We start from the raw sequence: 19,616 nt of genomic DNA on the forward strand, positions 1-19,616 counted from the left end.
AGCTTTGCCAACGAGCACAAGCACAACTGAAGCCCCAACTACTTCATCAACAACACTGAGCAGCACTGCAAGTACAAGTACGGAGAGTAGCAGCACTTCTACTAGTACTCCATCCAGTACAACAACTGAGGCTCCTTCTACCACAACCGAACAAATGACTACTACCACAACCCCAGAAAGTACAACAGCTTCTACAAGCACCACCACGCCTTCAACGACAACCACCACTCAGGTTCCATCTACAACAACTGAAAGTAGCACAACATCAACAAGTACACAACCCCCAACGAGTACAAGCACCACAACTGAGGCCACCACTACCTCAACAACGGAAACGACTACAACTACAACAAGTACTCCAGAGACGACTTCGACAAGTACGTCTACAACCACAGCTTTGCCAACGAGCACAAGCACAACTGAAGCCCCAACTACTTCATCAACAACACTGAGCAGCACTGCAAGTACAAGTACGGAGAGTAGCAGCACTTCTACTAGTACTCCATCCAGTACAACAACTGAGGCTCCTTCTACTTTAGCAGAGCAAATGACTACTACCACAACCCCAGAAAGTACAACAGCTTCTACAAGCACCACCACGCCTTCAACGACAACCACCACTCAGGTTCCATCTACAACAACTGAAAGTAGCACAATATCAACAAGTACACAACCCCCAACGAGTACAAGCACCACAACTGAGGCCACCACTACCTCAACAACGGAAACGACTACAACTACAACAAGTACTCCACAGACGACTTCGACAAGTACGTCTACAACCACAGCTTTGCCAACGAGCACAAGCACAACTGAAGCCCCAACTACTTCATCAACAACACTGAGCAGCACTGCAAGTACAAGTACGGAGAGTAGCAGCACTTCTACTAGTACTCCATCCAGTACAACAACTGACGCTCCTTCTACCACAACCGAACAAATGACTACTACCACAACCCCAGAAAGTACAACAGCTTCTACAAGCACCACCACGCCTTCAACGACAACCACCACTCAGGTTCCATCTACAACAACTGAAAGTAGCACAACATCAACAAGTACACAACCCCCAACGAGTACAAGCACCACAACTGAGGCCACCACTACCTCAACAACGGAAACGACTACAACTACAACAAGTACTCCAGAGACGACTTCGACAAGTACGTCTACAACCACAGCTTTGCCAACGAGCACAAGCACAACTGAAGCCCCAACTACTTCATCAACAACACTGAGCAGCACTGCAAGTACAAGTACGGAGAGTAGCAGCGCTTCTACTAGTACTCCATCCAGTACAACAACTGAGGCTCCTTCTACCACAACCGAACAAATGACTACTACCACAACCCCAGAAAGTACAACAGCTTCTACAAGCACCACCACGCCTTCAACGACAACCACCACTCAGGTTCCATCTACAACAACTGAAAGTAGCACAACATCAACAAGTACACAACCCCCAACGAGTACAAGCACCACAACTGAGGCCACCACTACCTCAACAACGGAAACGACTACAACTACAACAAGTACTCCAGAGACGACTTCGACAAGTACGTCTACAACCACAGCTTTGCCAACGAGCACAAGCACAACTGAAGCCCCAACTACTTCATCAACAACACTGAGCAGCACTGCAAGTACAGGTACGGAGAGTAGCAGCGCTTCTACTAGTACTCCCTCCAGTACAACAACTGAGGCTCCTTCTACCACAACCGAACAAATGACTACTACCACAATCCCAGAAAGTACAACAGCTTCTACAAGCACCACCACGCCTTCAACGACAACCACCACTCAGGTTCCATCTACAACAACTGAAAGTAGCACAATATCAACAAGTACACAACCCCCAACGAGTACAAGCACCACAACTGAGGCCACCACTACCTCAACAACGGAAACGACTACAACTACAACAAGTACTCCACAGACGACTTCGACAAGTACGTCTACAACCACAGCTTTGCCAACGAGCACAAGCACAACTGAAGCCCCAACTACTTCATCAACAACACTGAGCAGCACTGCAAGTACAAGTACGGAGAGTAGCAGCACTTCTACTAGTACTCCATCCAGTACAACAACTGAGGCTCCTTCTACCACAACCGAACAAATGACTACTACCACAACCCCAGAAAGTACAACAGCTTCTACAAGCACCACCACGCCTTCAACGACAACCACCACTCAGGTTCCATCTACAACAACTGAAAGTAGCACAACATCAACAAGTACACAGCCCCCAACGAGTACAAGCACCACAACTGAGGCCACCACTACCTCAACAACGGAAACGACTACAACTACAACAAGTACTCCAGAGACGACTTCGACAAGTACGTCTACAACCACAGCTTTGCCAACGAGCACAAGCACAACTGAAGCCCCAACTACTTCATCAACAACACTGAGCAGCACTGCAAGTACAAGTACGGAGAGTAGCAGCACTTCTACTAGTACTCCATCCAGTACAACAATTGAGGCTCCTTCTACCACAACCGAACAAATGACTACTACCACAACCCCAGAAAGTACAACAGCTTCTACAAGCACCACCACGCCTTCAACGACAACCACCACTCAGGTTCCATCTACAACAACTGAAAGTAGCACAACATCAACAAGTACACAACCCCCAACGAGTACAAGCAGCACCACAACTGAGGCCACCACTACCTCAACAACGGAAACGACTACAACTACAACAAGTACTCCAGAGACGACTTCGACAAGTACGTCTACAACCACAGCTTTGCCAACGAGCACAAGCACAACTGAAGCCCCAACTACTTCATCAACAACACTGAGCAGCACTGCAAGTACAGGTACGGAGAGTAGCAGCGCTTCTACTAGTACTCCCTCCAGTACAACAACTGAGGCTCCTTCTACCACAACCGAACAAATGACTACTACCACAATCCCAGAAAGTACAACAGCTTCTACAAGCACCACCACGCCTTCAACGACAACCACCACTCTAGTTCCATCTACAACAACTGAAAGTAGCACAACATCAACAAGTACACAGCCCCCAACGAGTACAAGCACCACAACTGAGGCCACCACTACCTCAACAACGGAAACGACTACAACTACAACAAGTACTCCAGAGACGACTTCGACAAGTACGTCTACAACCACAGCTTTGCCAACGAGCACAAGCACAACTGAAGCCCCAACTACTTCATCAACAACACTGAGCAGCACTGCAAGTACAAGTACGGAGAGTAGCAGCGCTTCTACTAGTACTCCATCCAGTACAACAACTGAGGCTCCTTCTACCACAACCGAACAAATGACTACTACCACAACCCCAGAAAGTACAACAGCTTCTACAAGCACCACCACGCCTTCAACGACAACCACCACTCAGGTTCCATCTACAACAACTGAAAGTAGCACAACATCAACAAGTACACAACCCCCAACGAGTACAAGCAGCACCACAACTGAGGCCACCACTACCTCAACAACGGAAACGACTACAACTACAACAAGTACTCCAGAGACGACTTCAACAAGTACGTCTACAACCACAGCTTTGCCAACGAGCACAAGCACAACTGAAGCCCCAACTACTTCATCAACAACACTGAGCAGCACTGCAAGTACAAGTACGGAGAGTAGCAGCACTTCTACCAGTACTCCATCCAGTACAACAACTGAGGCTCCTTCTACCACAACCGAACAAATGACTACTACCACAACCCCAGAAAGTACAACAGCTTCTACAAGCACCACCACGCCTTCAACGACAACCACCACTCAGGTTCCATCTACAACAACTGAAAGTAGCACAACATCAACAAGTACACAACCCCCAACGAGTACAAGCACCACAACTGAGGCCACCACTACCTCAACAACGGAAACGACTACAACTACAACAAGTACTCCAGAGACGACTTCGACAAGTACGTCTACAACCACAGCTTTGCCAACGAGCACAAGCACAACTGAAGCCCCAACTACTTCATCAACAACACTGAGCAGCACCGCAAGTACAAGTACGGAGAGTAGCAGCGCTTCTACTAGTACTCCCTCCAGTACAACAACTGAGGCTCCTTCTACCACAACCGAACAAATGACTACTACCACAACCCCAGAAAGTACAACAGCTTCTACAAGCACCACCACGCCTTCAACGACAACCACCACTCAGGTTCCATCTACAACAACTGAAAGTAGCACAACATCAACAAGTACACAACCCCCAACGAGTACAAGCACCACAACTGAGGCCACCACTACCTCAACAACGGAAACGACTACAACTACAACAAGTACTCCAGAGACGACTTCGACAAGTACGTCTACAACCACAGCTTTGCCAACGAGCACAAGCACAACTGAAGCCCCAACTACTTCATCTACAACACTGAGCAGCACTGCAAGTACAAGTACGGAGAGTAGCAGCACTTCTACTAGTACTCCATCCAGTACAACAACTGAGGCTCCTTCTACCACAACCGAACAAATGACTACTACCACAACCCCAGAAAGTACAACAGCTTCTACAAGCACCACCACGCCTTCAACGACAACCACCACTCAGGTTCCATCTACAACAACTGAAAGTAGCACAACATCAACAAGTACACAACCCCCAACGAGTACAAGCACCACAACTGAGGCCACCACTACCTCAACAACGGAAACGACTACAACTACAACAAGTACTCCAGAGACGACTTCGACAAGTACGTCTACAACCACAGCTTTGCCAACGAGCACAAGCACAACTGAAGCCCCAACTACTTCATCAACAACACTGAGCAGCACTGCAAGTACAAGTACGGAGAGTAGCAGTGCTTCTACTAGTACTCCATCCAGTACAACAACTGAGGCTCCTTCTACCACAACCGAACAAATGACTACTACCACAACCCCAGAAAGTACAACAGCTTCTACAAGCACCACCACGCCTTCAACGACAACCACCACTCAGGTTCCATCTACAACAACTGAAAGTAGCACAACATCAACAAGTACACAACCCCCAACGAGTACAAGCACCACAACTGAGGCCACCACTACCTCAACAACGGAAACGACTACAACTACAACAAGTACTCCAGAGACGACTTCGACAAGTACGTCTACAACCACAGCTTTGCCAACGAGCACAAGCACAACTGAAGCCCCAACTACTTCATCAACAACACTGAGCAGCACTGCAAGTACAAGTACGGAGAGTAGCAGCACTTCTACTAGTACTCAATCCAGTACAACAACTGAGGCTCCTTCTACCACAACCGAACAAATGACTACTACCACAACCCCACAAAGTACAACAGCTTCTACAAGCACCACCACGCCTTCAACGACAACCACCACTCAGGTTCCATCTACAACAACTGAAAGTAGCACAACATCAACAAGTACACAACCCCCAACGAGAACAAGCACCACAACGGAGGCCACCACTACCTCAACAACGGAAACGACTACAACTACAACAAGTACTCCAGAGACGACTTCGACAAGTACGTCTACAACCACAGCTTTGCCAACGAGCACAAGCACAACTGAAGCCCCAACTACTTCATCTACAACACTGAGCAGCACTGCAAGTACAAGTACGGAGAGTAGCAGCGCTTCTACTAGTACTCCATCCAGTACAACAACTGAGGCTCCTTCTACCACAACCGAACAAATGACTACTACCACAACCCCAGAAAGTACAACAGCTTCTACAAGCACCACCACGCCTTCAACGACAACCACCACTCAGGTTCCATCTACAACAACTGAAAGTAGCACAACATCAACAAGTACACAACCCCCAACGAGTACAAGCACCACAACGGAGGCCACCACTACCTCAACAACGGAAACGACTACAACTACAACAAGTACTCCAGAGACGACTTCGACAAGTACGTCTACAACCACAGCTTTGCCAACGAGCACAAGCACAACTGAAGCCCCAACTACTTCATCAACAACACTGAGCAGCACTGCAAGTACAAGTACGGAGAGTAGCAGCACTTCTACTAGTACTCCATCCAGTACAACAACTGAGGCTCCTTCTACCACAACCGAACAAATGACTACTACCACAACCCCAGAAAGTACAACAGCTTCTACAAGCACCACCACGCCTTCAACGACAACCACCACTCAGGTTCCATCTACAACAACTGAAAGTAGCACAACATCAACAAGTACACAACCCCCAACGAGTACAAGCACCACAACTGAGGCCACCACTACCTCAACAACGGAAACGACTACAACTACAACAAGTACTCCAGAGACGACTTCGACAAGTACGTCTACAACCACAGCTTTGCCAACGAGCACAAGCACAACTGAAGCCCCAACTACTTCATCAACAACACTGAGCAGCACTGCAAGTACAAGTACGGAGAGTTATAGCGCTTCTACTAGTACTCCATCCAGTACAACAACTGAGGCTCCTTCTACCACAACCGAACAAATGACTACTACCACAACCCCAGAAAGTACAACAGCTTCTAGAAGCACCACCACGCCTTCAACGACAACCACCACTCAGGTTCCATCGACAACAACTGAAAGTAGCACAACATCAACAAGTACACAACCCCCAACGAGTACAAGCACCACAACTGAGGCCACCACTACCTCAACAACGGAAACGACTACAACTACAACAAGTACTCCAGAGACGACTTCGACAAGTACGTCTACAACCACAGCTTTGCCAACGAGCACAAGCACAACTGAAGCCCCAACTACTTCATCAACAACACTGAGCAGCACTGCAAGTACAAGTACGGAGAGTAGCAGCGCTTCTACTAGTACTCCATCCAGTACAACAACTGAGGCTCCTTCTACCACAACCGAACAAATGACTACTACCACAACCCCACAAAGTACAACAGCTTCTACAAGCACCACCACGCCTTCAACGACAACCACCACTCAGGTTCCATCTACAACAACTGAAAGTAGCACAACATCAACAAGTACACAACCCCCAACGAGTACAAGCACCACAACTGAGGCCACCACTACCTCAACAACGGAAACGACTACAACTACAACAAGTACTCCAGAGACGACTTCGACAAGTACGTCTACAACCACAGCTTTGCCAACGAGCACAAGCACAACTGAAGCCCCAACTACTTCATCAACAACACTGAGCAGCACTGCAAGTACAAGTACGGAGAGTAGCAGCACTTCTACTAGTACTCCATCCAGTACAACAACTGAGGCTCCTTCTACCACAACCGAACAAATGACTACTACCACAACCCCAGAAAGTACAACAGCTTCTACAAGCACCACCACGCCTTCAACGACAACCACCACTCAGGTTCCATCTACAACAACTGAAAGTAGCACAACATCAACAAGTACACAACCCCCAACGAGTACAAGCACCACAACTGAGGCCACCACTACCTCAACAACGGAAACGACTACAACTACAACAAGTACTCCAGAGACGACTTCGACAAGTACGTCTACAACCACAGCTTTGCCAACGAGCACAAGCACAACTGAAGCCCCAACTACTTCATCTACAACACTGATCAGCACTGCAAGTACAAGTACGGAGAGTAGCAGCACTTCTACTAGTACTCAATCCAGTACAACAACTGAGGCTCCTTCTACCACAACCGAACAAATGACTACTACCACAACCCCAGAAAGTACAATAGCTTCTACAAGCACCACCACGCCTTCAACGACAACCACCACTCAGGTTCCATCTACAACAACTGAAAGTAGCACAACGTCAACAAGTACAAAACCCCCAACGAGTACAAGCACCACAACTGAGGCCACCACTACCTCAACAACGGAAACGACTACAACTACAACAAGTACTCCAGAGACGACTTCGACAAGTACGTCTACAACCACAGCTTTGCCAACGAGCACAAGCACAACTGAAGCCCCAACTACTTCATCAACAACACTGAGCAGCACTGCAAGTACAAGTACGGAGAGTAGCAGCACTTCTACTAGTACTCCATCCAGTACAACAACTGAGGCTCCTTCTACCACAACCGAACAAATGACTACTACCACAACCCCAGAAAGTACAACAGCTTCTACAAGCACCACCACGCCTTCAACGACAACCACCACTCAGGTTCCATCTACAACAACTGAAAGTAGCACAACGTCAACAAGTACACAACCCCCAACGAGTACAAGCACCACAACTGAGGCCACCACTACCTCAACAACGGAAACGACTACAACTACAACAAGTACTCCAGAGACGACTTCGACAAGTACGTCTACAACCACAGCTTTGCCAACGAGCACAAGCACAACTGAAGCCCCAACTACTTCATCAACAACACTGAGCAGCACTGCAAGTACAAGTACGGAGAGTAGCAGCACTTCTACTAGTACTCCATCCAGTACAACAACTGAGGCTCCTTCTACCACAACCGAACAAATGACTACTACCACAACCCCACAAAGTACAACAGCTTCTACAAGCACCACCACGCCTTCAACGACAACCACCACTCAGGTTCCATCTACAACAACTGAAAGTAGCACAACATCAACAAGTACACAACCCCCAACGAGTACAAGCACCACAACTGAGGCCACCACTACCTCAACAACGGAAACGACTACAACTACAACAAGTACTCCAGAGACGACTTCGACAAGTACGTCTACAACCACAGCTTTGCCAACGAGCACAAGCACAACTGAAGCCCCAACTACTTCATCAACAACACTGAGCAGCACTGCAAGTACAAGTACGGAGAGTAGCAGCGCTTCTACTAGTACTCCATCCAGTACAACAACTGAGGCTCCTTCTACCACAACCGAACAAATGACTACTACCACAACCCCACAAAGTACAACAGCTTCTACAAGCACCACCACGCCTTCAACGACAACCACCACTCAGGTTCCATCTACAACAACTGAAAGTAGCACAACATCAACAAGTACACAACCCCCAACGAGTACAAGCACCACAACGGAGGCCACCACTACCTCAACAACGGACACGACTACAACTACAACAACTACTCCAGAGACGACTTTGACAAGTACGTCTACAACCACAGCTTTGCCAACGAGCACAAGCACAACTGAAGCCCCAACTACTTCATCAAAAACACTGAGCAGCACTGCAAGTACAAGTACGGAGAGTAGCAGCACTTCTACTAGTACTCCATCCAGTACAACAACGGAGGCTCCTTCTACCACAACCGAACGAATGACTACTACCACAACCCCAGAAGGTACAACAGCTTCTAGAAGCACCACCACGCCTTCAACGACAACCACCACTCAGGTTCCATCTACAACAACTGAAAGTAGCACAACATCAAAAAGTACACAACCCCCAACGAGTACAAGCACCACAACTGAGGCCACCACTACCTCAACAACGGAAACGACTACAACCACAACAACTACTCCAAAGACGACTTTGACAAGTACGTCTACAACCACAGCTTTGCCAACGAGCACAAGCACAACTGAAGCCCCAACTACTTTATCAACAACACTAAGCAGCACTTCAGCGACAACCACCACTCAGGTTCCATCTACAACAACTGAAAGTAGCACAAGATCAACAATTACACAACCCCTAACGAGCACAAGCACAACTGAGGCTCCAACTACTTCAACAACAACACTAAGCAGCACTGCAAATACAAGTACGGAGAGTAGCAGCACTTCTACTAGTACTCCATTCATTACAACAACTGAGGTTTCTACTACCACGGCAACAGAAAATAATACCACTACAACTGAACTTATCTCTACCACAATCAGTATTCGAAATGAAAGTAAGCTTTTTTTAGAGTATTTTGGTAATTCTTTTTTTCATATCTTTTACATGAGTTCTTTTCAAATGAATTTTTTTATTTAATTTTTTTTTTACTGGAACTCTATTAACTTGATTTTTTTTCCAATAGACTTCCTTTCATACGGGCAACAAGCTGGTGATATCGAAGGTTTAAGTGGGGATGATTTGCTGCTAGCAATTATTGATAATCCAGTTGGAATGACTTGTGGATCATCACTATTTCATAGTGTTTATGTATGTATGAAGTTTAAATTTGTTATTGATATTAAATTCAGTGAAATTTGATACAGATGATAGAAGTTTTGCAATGTGTAAGGACCACCATCTCGATATTTACAACTCTCTCTCTCTCTCTCAAACAAATATTTTGTGATAAATAATATCTACAATTATCATTTTTGCAAGTAAATTCTGCAGTACATGATGGAAAGTCTTAAACTATGTTAGCACCAAGGATTCATCAGGGATACTTTAACTGTATTATTTAACCTGTTAACATGGATATATTATAATACAAGCTGAAATATATATCAATTTCTTTAAGTTGTGTGGTTGTATACCAGATTAAGTTAACTTTTCTAACAGTTATCATATATCCAAAGATTAGTTTTTAAAAGAGTTTATTAATTACATATTAATTTTTCAGATCTATACGAATGGTTACGTGACGTTTGATAGCTACTTCAATAGCGGTCGTCCACAACAATTCTCTGTTCAGCCAGGATCACTGCCAGACAAAATAGTTGCTCCCTTTTGGTCAGACGTTGACATGACGGCAGACTCGCGTGTTTGGTATCATTTCTACAACCAATTTTCTGCCAACTCGTCTGTTCTCTATGAAGCTCAGGCGCTCATTGTTCAAAACTACAAAGATTCAACGGTGGCCTCCAGTTTTAGTCCCAATACAGCTTTAGTTGTCACCTGGGAAAATGTCCGTCCAGCTCCTGCTTCTGTCTATTCCTCTCAGGTAAAGAAGGATAAGTCATTTAGTATCAAGTGATTGCATGTAAATTTAAGTTCAGATCTGTCATGATGTGCCACAGTCAATAATTGGTTCTCACTTGCCAAATTGTAAACATTCCAAAGAACATATACTGTTCAGATTTTAGAAAATACATCACTGAATGGGTGTTCGTCTTAATGTTGCACAAAAAGGCACTTATTTCATTGTTTTATATCTATCCCTTTCCCAATGTAAAATTATTGCTGCAACAATTTGGCAATATTGCAGCAACACATTTTGTGTATTGCCACAAACTAGATTTTGAGACTAGTAAAATGTTGCCGCTAGCTGCAACAACTTCTGTCAACATTCTGGCAATACTATAAGAGCTTTTGGTAATATTGAGAGAGAGTCACGTGACGAGTAGGTGGATGGACGCTTTTCTTCTAGCTCCCGTCTTTTTGACAATTTTGGAAGTCTAAACACTTCATAAGCGTGGAATTTTTCATAGGAGATGTATATAGTGTGAATTATTGTGATGCTTGTTCTTAAGGTGAATTGCGGCCTCACTCCATTTCCACTGCGTGTTTATCAGAACGCAGAGCAACGGCATGTACTTTTTCATGTTTAAAGTGCGCGCGTCGCGGGCGTTCTATAATCTTCTACGTGATCCCACCGCGACAAATGTAGATATTGTTGTGTTGTTACAGCTCTGTAGGAGACTCTACTGCATGTACCTTGGAGTTGCATTTATTTATTTAAGGGCGCAGTGGGATCGCCATGAGGACTGCACAGTTCCGGTGTGACAGGGGTTATACACAGCAAAACGTGTAACATATGTTTTTCATATGTTTTTCATATGTTTAACATACGTTTCTTCACATATGGGAAACGTATAAAAAAAAAACACCCCGTATGTTCCACATGCGTATTTAAACATATGTTTTACGTATGTTTAACATTTGTTTTTTATTTCCATATGTTTAACAAGTGTGGCTAACCATATATTCCATAAGTTAAAATCTACCCATTTATATGTACTTAAGGAATGAATTCAATATTTATTTGTTTTATACGATATAAAATGGTTTGGGGCAGTTTACGCTTTATAAACCGCGAAGCTAACGTTATACTTTTAATTCTTTTATCAACATAAAGTAATACTGGTTGCACTCCAACGTGCTCATTACATGTATAACATATGTGTAACATATGGGAAAAGTAACATATGTTACACATGTGTGTATGCATACATACATTTATACACACATGTTTACCATATATTTTTGAACTCATGTTTAACATGTGTTGAAAAATCACGCATGATTTACATATGATACACATGAGTTATACGTGTGTTTGATCACAACATATGTGAAACACATGTGGCACATTTTGCTGTGTATCAAAGTAAAATTATTGCTGCAACAATGTGGCACTATTGCGGCAATATTGCAACTTCTGGTAACATTCTGGCAATGCTGCATGCCGAAGTGTTGCCGCTAGCAGCAATAACTTCTGGCAACATTCTGGCAATACTATTAGAGTTATTTCTGTAAAAAATATTTATTTAATGAGAATATTGTTGTGATCATCTAATTAATTTTTAAGAATAGATAAGAATCTGGGCGAATAAGCCGTTGCAAATGCCCACGACCTTCTCATACCTCTAATAAGAAGTAATAAACGTACGAGTTAACTGGGCATTTAAACGGTGGACAGTATGTCCAAATAAAAATGTACAAAAAGGCGTAACTGTGCTTAAATTTTATAGTATTTACATATACTTTAAACTGGCAAATTTGAAATGACAATCACGTACTCATTTAAAGAGTTTAATTACAAAAATGTTCTTAACTTTCTAAGAATATTTTATTTACTAATTTACCTCAGTCATCATATACAACCCCTAACGCAGGGGAGTTCACAAAGAGTATGGGGGAGTCGATTCCACCATTTGTAGTAGTCGGTTTTTTCCGCTTCAGAAACAGGAGGAATTTAGGTAACACCTTTTGTAGGTATTTAAAACAAGTTTTTCCAACAAAAAAAAAAAATGAGTGGCGTTGGAATCAAATTGAAAGGGGGGGGGGGGTAGACTTGTACAAAATATTGACAAGCAAACAAAGGGTCTTTGGTACGTATGTATAAATTTGCACAAAAAAAAAAAGTTAGCGCCCCCCCCCCCCCGGTTCCGACGCCTATGATATATACCACACGGAAGACAGCGGTAGTCAAACCACTAACGTATAACAAGGGGACTTTATTCGTCACTGGTCATACTTTGTGTTGGTCATTGGTCCGAGTGGTCTATGTGTCTTCTGGTACAACTACTATGCTTTTTCTTTCACAACAAAACACGCATTTGTAATGTGATTTTCCTGCCGATACAATTGGAAGTGAAATACATAGTTAATCGTTGAATTTTCATTAGGCGCACACTGTACGTTTGACTTAGCTTGTATTCTGCATTTTGAGCACAATTACATGCTTTTGTCCAGCGTATGTCCCTGTTGTGTTAACAAGACTCTCAAGGATTCAGAGATGGAACGTTTTATCTTGCCATTTAATAGTTTCTTGCATGCACAATAACCATCTGTTTACAATATGAAATTGTGCAATCTTAAAGAGAATAACATACATTTCATATTTTATAAAAGTAGTAGAAAACGCATATCAAGTAATTTCAAATTATTATTAGCAAATTTTTAATTATTAAGAAAAGAAAAATACATTTTAACAATGTATATTATTAAGTATAAAAAGAAAATTACATTTTAACAATGTAAACAAAAAGATAAACAAAATACCCAAAACGCGTACGATTCGAACACCCGCTTTTACAGTGACATTTGTTCAAAGAACTCCTCGCTTACCACTACATTACTTTTCGCTTGTTTAGAGGGTATAATATAGCTGATTGTATTGTTATCAGTATTACGCAAACAACTGGACTTGGCCATTTAAAGACCAATCTTAAAAATTAAAAGAAGAAAACTTACTTTTTACCGTGGAGTGGGTTTTCGTACCATTTTTTGGAAAATCGAAAAAGATAGACGTTAATATGTGTTATCAATATTCGTTCTTTAAAAAATGGAACGATGACCCACTCTATGAAAAATATAATTTGAACATCCGATTTCTATATCATTTTGTTGCCAAATTAGCATATAACCATTTTGTTGTCTTAATAACAATTAAATGTGAAGTTACTTTTTGTGGGTTATGGCAGCACTGAATGTATATGATTACATATGTTTAATAAATGTAACAAAAGTGAAATTTGTTAGAAAAAAAATGTTAGTTTTTTTAATGGACCTATGTGGTTTTTTGCCTCGGCTTATTCCCCAAGATTCTCTGGCAATAATGTTAGGCCTGATATTTAATTTCTGTATTAAATATAACAGGCTGCATTCCACCTCAAAAAAATTCCTGTCAAAATTAAAATTTTCTGTGATCAGAATGCAAACACGCATTAATTAAACCACATTCTTAATAATTATTGGGGGAAAATAAATGAATGAGTAAAACAATGAAAAATTCCTTTTATTTATTCAAACAACAGTAAACATTTTAATTTCAGGAGGCTGGAGAGACCGGGTTAACAAGTATTATCAATCAATTTTAGATATGATATTTAATTATAACACGTTATAACTTCACAGAAGTTTACCACTTTTCATCTTTTCTCTCTTATTGATTATACTAAGGTTGCCAAAGCTTTACCAGAATTTAAACTTATAAAATTTTACACATTTTGCACAGGTCTAAAACTGCTAATATTATAACTTTGTTTCTGTTATATTTTTAAAAAAAATAATAAAGCAAAAACAAAAAACAAAAATAAATATTATAGGCCTAAATATTTTGGTATTAAAATCTTATTCTAAGAAATTCTCAATCAAAAGTTCTTATGTTACGTGTTCCCTAATAACTGTTAAGATTGGTTACGATGGTTTCACCATAAAAAATATAAAAGATTGTTTGAATCCCCCCCCCCCCCCCACGTTTTACATGAATACCAACCTGTTTGTCCTTTTGTAACGGTAATTTCTTATTAAGTTTTTTATTAAATTTAAATATCAGTCTACTTAGATTTGAGTATCTAAACCGCATGATCGATCCTTGTTTCGTATGCCTGTTTGTTTTTAAGGTCTTCCGTTTCCAACGGAAGACCTTGTACTGATTCTGTTGGAAATTCTTCATTATTATTTTTCTTCTTCTTTTTCTTCTAGACGTTTCTTTAAACTGTAATATCTCGCTTGTTTGTCATCAGATTTATTCAAATTTTCAGGGTTTATTGAAAATGACAATAACTTACTATAGCACAAAATATTGTGAAATCGCTATTTCCGGTTTTTGAGTTATTCCCCTTTGAATATTTTTTTAGTGGGTCTCGTGTACCTGCAAAGGCTCTGAGTTGATCCGTAGCAAGTACTTTTAATTTATAAATCTTTAATGTAGACACCTTGAATGTTGTCCTCCTAGTTTTTACATGTTTGATTAACCCACGTATACTCCTTAAAAAATTACATCGAAATTTGTGTTTCAAAAAATGTTAAATTTTGCTTATATCTTTGCTCAATAACTTTTTAGTTGTAAATTTTTTCTAGACACATATAGAACAAAAGTTGTGCAGAATATTAAGAGCTTTCATTTGATACCATAAAAAAGGGGCTAGCCCCTAAAATGAGGGGTCTAGATTCCTTAAAAGTCTTTGCTAAATAACTCTAAAACGGTAAATTTTTCGATATGGGCGTCGCTGCCAAAAATGTTGTTTGTGACTTTATTGAGCTCATAAAACTGTTTTTGTGTTCGGGTATTGCATAATATGAGGGTAAATAGTAATACGCGTTGACCAGTACTCGCGGCAATTTGGCCAAGTTAACGAAACTCTCCCTCGCCCGCGGCCGAGAAAATCGGTCACCATGGTCGCGGCTGGGCTACCTAGCGGTCAGCGGTTATCTAATACACGAGAGTTGTGTCTCTCATATATGAGTTTTTTTAGCCGCGAACTCAAGAATTGTTTTAGTTTTGATTACACATAAAAGTTTATAGACTAAACGATTGGGTATTAATTAAGAAATTGTTCAGTTAATTAATGAAAGCAATGTCATTCTCAATCTAAAGCAATATCAGACATAGATCAATTGTGGGTTTTAAGTTAAAAATAAAGAACTTCTATTTGATAGAATATGGTCATTATACTGCAAACTTTTCAAATCTTCCTGGGTTCTGAGCTGTGCGTGTCTGTGCGTAGTACCTTAACGTAATCTATCCTTCGTCCACGGCCGAGGAGATCAGCCACGGCTGCACTACCTAGCGGTAAGCGGTTATCTAATACACAAGATTCGCACACCGCGACGCACATGAATATGAACGTGTTTGAGTTTATATAGCCGTAAATACAAGAACTGTTTTAATTTTATGTTATAAAAGTTTGTCCATCTTGTATTTATTTAATTAAACATTTGACTGTAAATGAATATTAATGATCGATATTACTCCAAATCGGAAACATCGTCAGACATGAATTAATGGTTGGTCTGTATATCTAAAAAATTTAAATCCCCCCCCCCCAAATATTAAATGATGATTATCCCTCACACATGACCGAGGAGATCCAGCGCTAGTGAACAAGTGATCCGCAGTCGGCTCGTGTTCTTCTACATGAACCTTATCACGCGTTCATGTTTCATATTTTGCACGGACAGAACTATATTTATTATGTTTTCAACTGTTACATGTATATAGGTTTAAGATGAAAAGATAAATTTATTTTACTTGTACAGTTGATTAAGCATTGATTTAATTATACGATAGCGTACAAGGTAGTTTAAAAATCAAATCAAATTATAATCAAAGTTCTATGTTACATGTTTGCGGTAGGTGCTAGCACGATAAAAGAATGTCCTCAATTTTCCTGAATTGAGGCATTTGATTATTTTAAAGAATATTCACATGAGTTTTAAACAACTTAGGCGAGAGAAATTTAATTTTTAGTTTTACGGATTTTGTTGTAAAAAATTTGGGTCGGAGGAGGGAAAATAAAAAAAAATAAAAAAAGTGGGCAAACTTTTATTAATCAAAATTACATATTATTTGCTTGAACTTATAATATTAAGTTTAATTTGTCCACTATCCACTGTGTACTTTGTGTTTGTTTCAAGATCATTGGTATTAACCTTAAAACTTGTTCAGGATAACATTTTCTTTGCTTTTCATAAAAACTTTTAAGCCAAACCATGCATGGCTGACCTCCATCTTAAATACTCCATGTTATAGAGACGCTTACACTTGATTTTAAAAGCTCCCTTTGTCAAACGTTTTGCAGATTTCAAATCAAATAAAGTAATTTTAAAACCAAGATCGGTCAAACTTGAAAATTCCGGAAAAATTTCCGAAGATACGAATTTTTTTTCATTTTTTTTTTTTTTTACAAAATCGGAAAAATTGGGTCGGCGGATCCGTAAAACTAAAAATTTAATTTCTCTCGCCTTAAGATTAGATTCTATCGGTCACATATTAATCACTCTGTAGTTTTTCTTATACATGGTTGTTCGTTTCAGTGTGGAAGCGAACTCATTGCTGCGTCCCCCCCCCCCTCCTCCCGCCCCGCTGACAAGTACTCGCGCTGGTTTTTTTTTAAATTGGCGAAAAGATATCCAGATCTGTCGTAAATCATTTTTGGTGACTTCTTCTTATGTGTAACATTTTCTATTCAACGTGTGTTTACTTTCCCACCCGTTTGTTTATTCGGTCAGTCTGTGTTAATTCAAACGCCACGTGCGACCGAAAATCTTGTGTCGCTTTAGCGCACACAACCCAGAACATATGTAATTGAGTAACAGTTGGAAGGGTGCTTTTATAAACAATAAGACGTTTATTTGAAGTCAATCATCTTCACATTATAGATGTGAAATCGTAACCTGAGAATGTGGCTAATAAATTAACCTGTTGAACACGCTAAACTTCTATAGTTACATGTATGAACAGAATAATTCATAATATATTATAATTGGAACTTGGAAGTCAAAGGAAATTTTGTTCTTGGGAAATACGACTACATTATGCAATGCAGTCGATCGCCATAGAAATCATCAAAGTACTGCAAATGTCGACAGACTTCTTATTTCTTTAAAAGACCATGATAGTTCACTTGACTTGCAGACTATAATATAGCGACATATCTGCCTCCCAAAAATATATGCGCTTCACAAAGTTACACTTAAGTGCGTTATTGGGGATTTTATTTTTTGCTAATTGTATGAAAATTGATACGAAAAACCCCTTTCAATTGAAGTTGTGTACAATGAGGTTGTAATGCAACTTTATTTACTTACAAGGTTAGCTACAGCCAGTGGAATACTAATTTTAGGTGAACAATGAATACCCAATATATTAGAATACAAGATAAATAGTTTCCAGAATTATAATACTATGCATGTGTATATGAAGGTTGCACCCTCATTTGTATGGCTGTAGGTGAGGAGGTAAAGGTGTATCGATGTACATACAGTGTATGACTGCACATACGGATTCCGGACCGTGGCTACTGACGATACTCATGATAGTCTATTAATACATCAATGCGCAGTTTGATCTAGAAACTGACCAGTTTCATAACTTCTTCGAATTTATCTAACACGGACTGTCTAATTCCTTCCCAGAATTCCAATTTACGCAAGCGCAATTGAAGTTTTTTTCAATCAAATTAGTCAACCCACTGACATAAAAATAAGGATTTTGCACATTATTATATCGTCGAAATAAGTAATATTCATTTCTGTTAATAAGGTTATTTAATTCACGTTACATAGCGCTGTCTCTATGAAACAGCACATTTAAAATTTAGATGGTCGCTTTTGCATAAATTCTCCCGCTGATCTTTTTTTTCTAGCTGATTATATATTATTTTGAATGTCCAAGTCTACTCGTATCATATATATAATAACAATGTTTGCTACCCTTTGAAAATTTAACTCGCCATTAATTATATAAACATCTCATGTTTTAAAGAATTTATGAAACGATTACACAAACTGTGTTCGACAAATAGTTTTCCTAAAACATTTTCTTCCTTTCTTTTTTAAAACACGTTTTATATACAGGCTTTCAATTACAACACGTTTTTATAACAAAAGCAGAACTGAAAGTTTAGTCATTATAATCGCTTGACACCATATCACATATATTTTCAACCCGCAGCAACAACGGAAGACCTACTCGTGGCTTTGCCACGAGCTCTGCTCTAGTTACTTTTACTTTTGTTTGAATGTTAAGTTACGCGCGCTCTGATTGGTCGATCAAATCACTAGCCGCCAATTTTTCCATTCAATCCATGCTGACATGTTGTCCATCAAAATGCCAGAAAGATGTTGTTGCAACAATGTGTTGCGGCAAAATTGTTGTGGCAACACCTTTCGATTTCTGGCAATATTGCAGCAATCTCATTTGCATACGAAAAACGCTACAGCAGCAATATTGCTGCAATGTATTAACAGAATGGTGTTGCAATATTGCCACAATAATGCTAGATTGTGTTGCCAGAATATCAATATTTCAGTAAGGGGTACGTGATTTTAACATGATAAACAAAGCAACTAACTTTTTTTATTCAATTTATCAGTAAAATTTAAAAAAAAAATTGCTGAGGTGTGGTCCATTGGGAAATATAGACAGATTGTGAAATACCTTCTATATTCAGATGTGGATGAGAAATCCTTTAACAGTTTAAGCCAGCAGTATCCAAAATTTGTTTTTATGGATTTTTTCATGTCTTTATAGAATACGGTACTGGTAACAATGCATATATATTGCAGATGATTTTCTCAACAAAAATTTAACAAAGAGGTTTTTTATAATTAATTTTTGTAT

General features: G+C 40.6%; 2 protein-coding genes across 3 annotated transcripts in view; both read left to right on the plus strand.

Annotated features, from left to right (window-relative positions):
* Positions 1-6,982: 6,982 nt before the first annotated feature.
* On the plus strand, positions 6,983-7,861 carry LOC128166026 (uncharacterized; the record flags this gene model as incomplete). The annotated part of the gene is made up of 3 exons (XM_052830942.1): positions 6,983-7,064; positions 7,269-7,577; positions 7,662-7,861. Coding segments are annotated over 3 exons (591 nt in total), but the record flags the coding sequence as incomplete, so codon positions are not given.
* An 808-nt stretch (positions 7,862-8,669) lies between these two features.
* The window catches only part of LOC128165962 (uncharacterized), a 46,056-nt gene continuing 35,109 nt past the window's right edge, over positions 8,670-19,616 (plus strand). Inside the window, exons 1-3 of one of the 2 annotated variants that reach the window (XM_052830894.1) lie at positions 8,670-9,779; positions 9,909-10,033; positions 10,446-10,766. In XM_052830894.1, coding sequence (XP_052686854.1) covers positions 8,807-9,779; positions 9,909-10,033; positions 10,446-10,766 — 1,419 coding nt within the window. In that variant the 5' untranslated portion in view covers positions 8,670-8,806. Of the gene's footprint in view, positions 9,780-9,908; positions 10,034-10,445; positions 10,767-18,088; positions 19,312-19,616 lie in introns of those variants that run through there. The other variant, XM_052830898.1, reaches the window with a different exon arrangement.

Source organism: Crassostrea angulata, chromosome 1 (genome assembly GCF_025612915.1).
Source record: "Crassostrea angulata isolate pt1a10 chromosome 1, ASM2561291v2, whole genome shotgun sequence".
In the NCBI taxonomy this organism is placed as follows: Eukaryota; Metazoa; Mollusca; class Bivalvia; order Ostreida; family Ostreidae; genus Magallana; species Magallana angulata.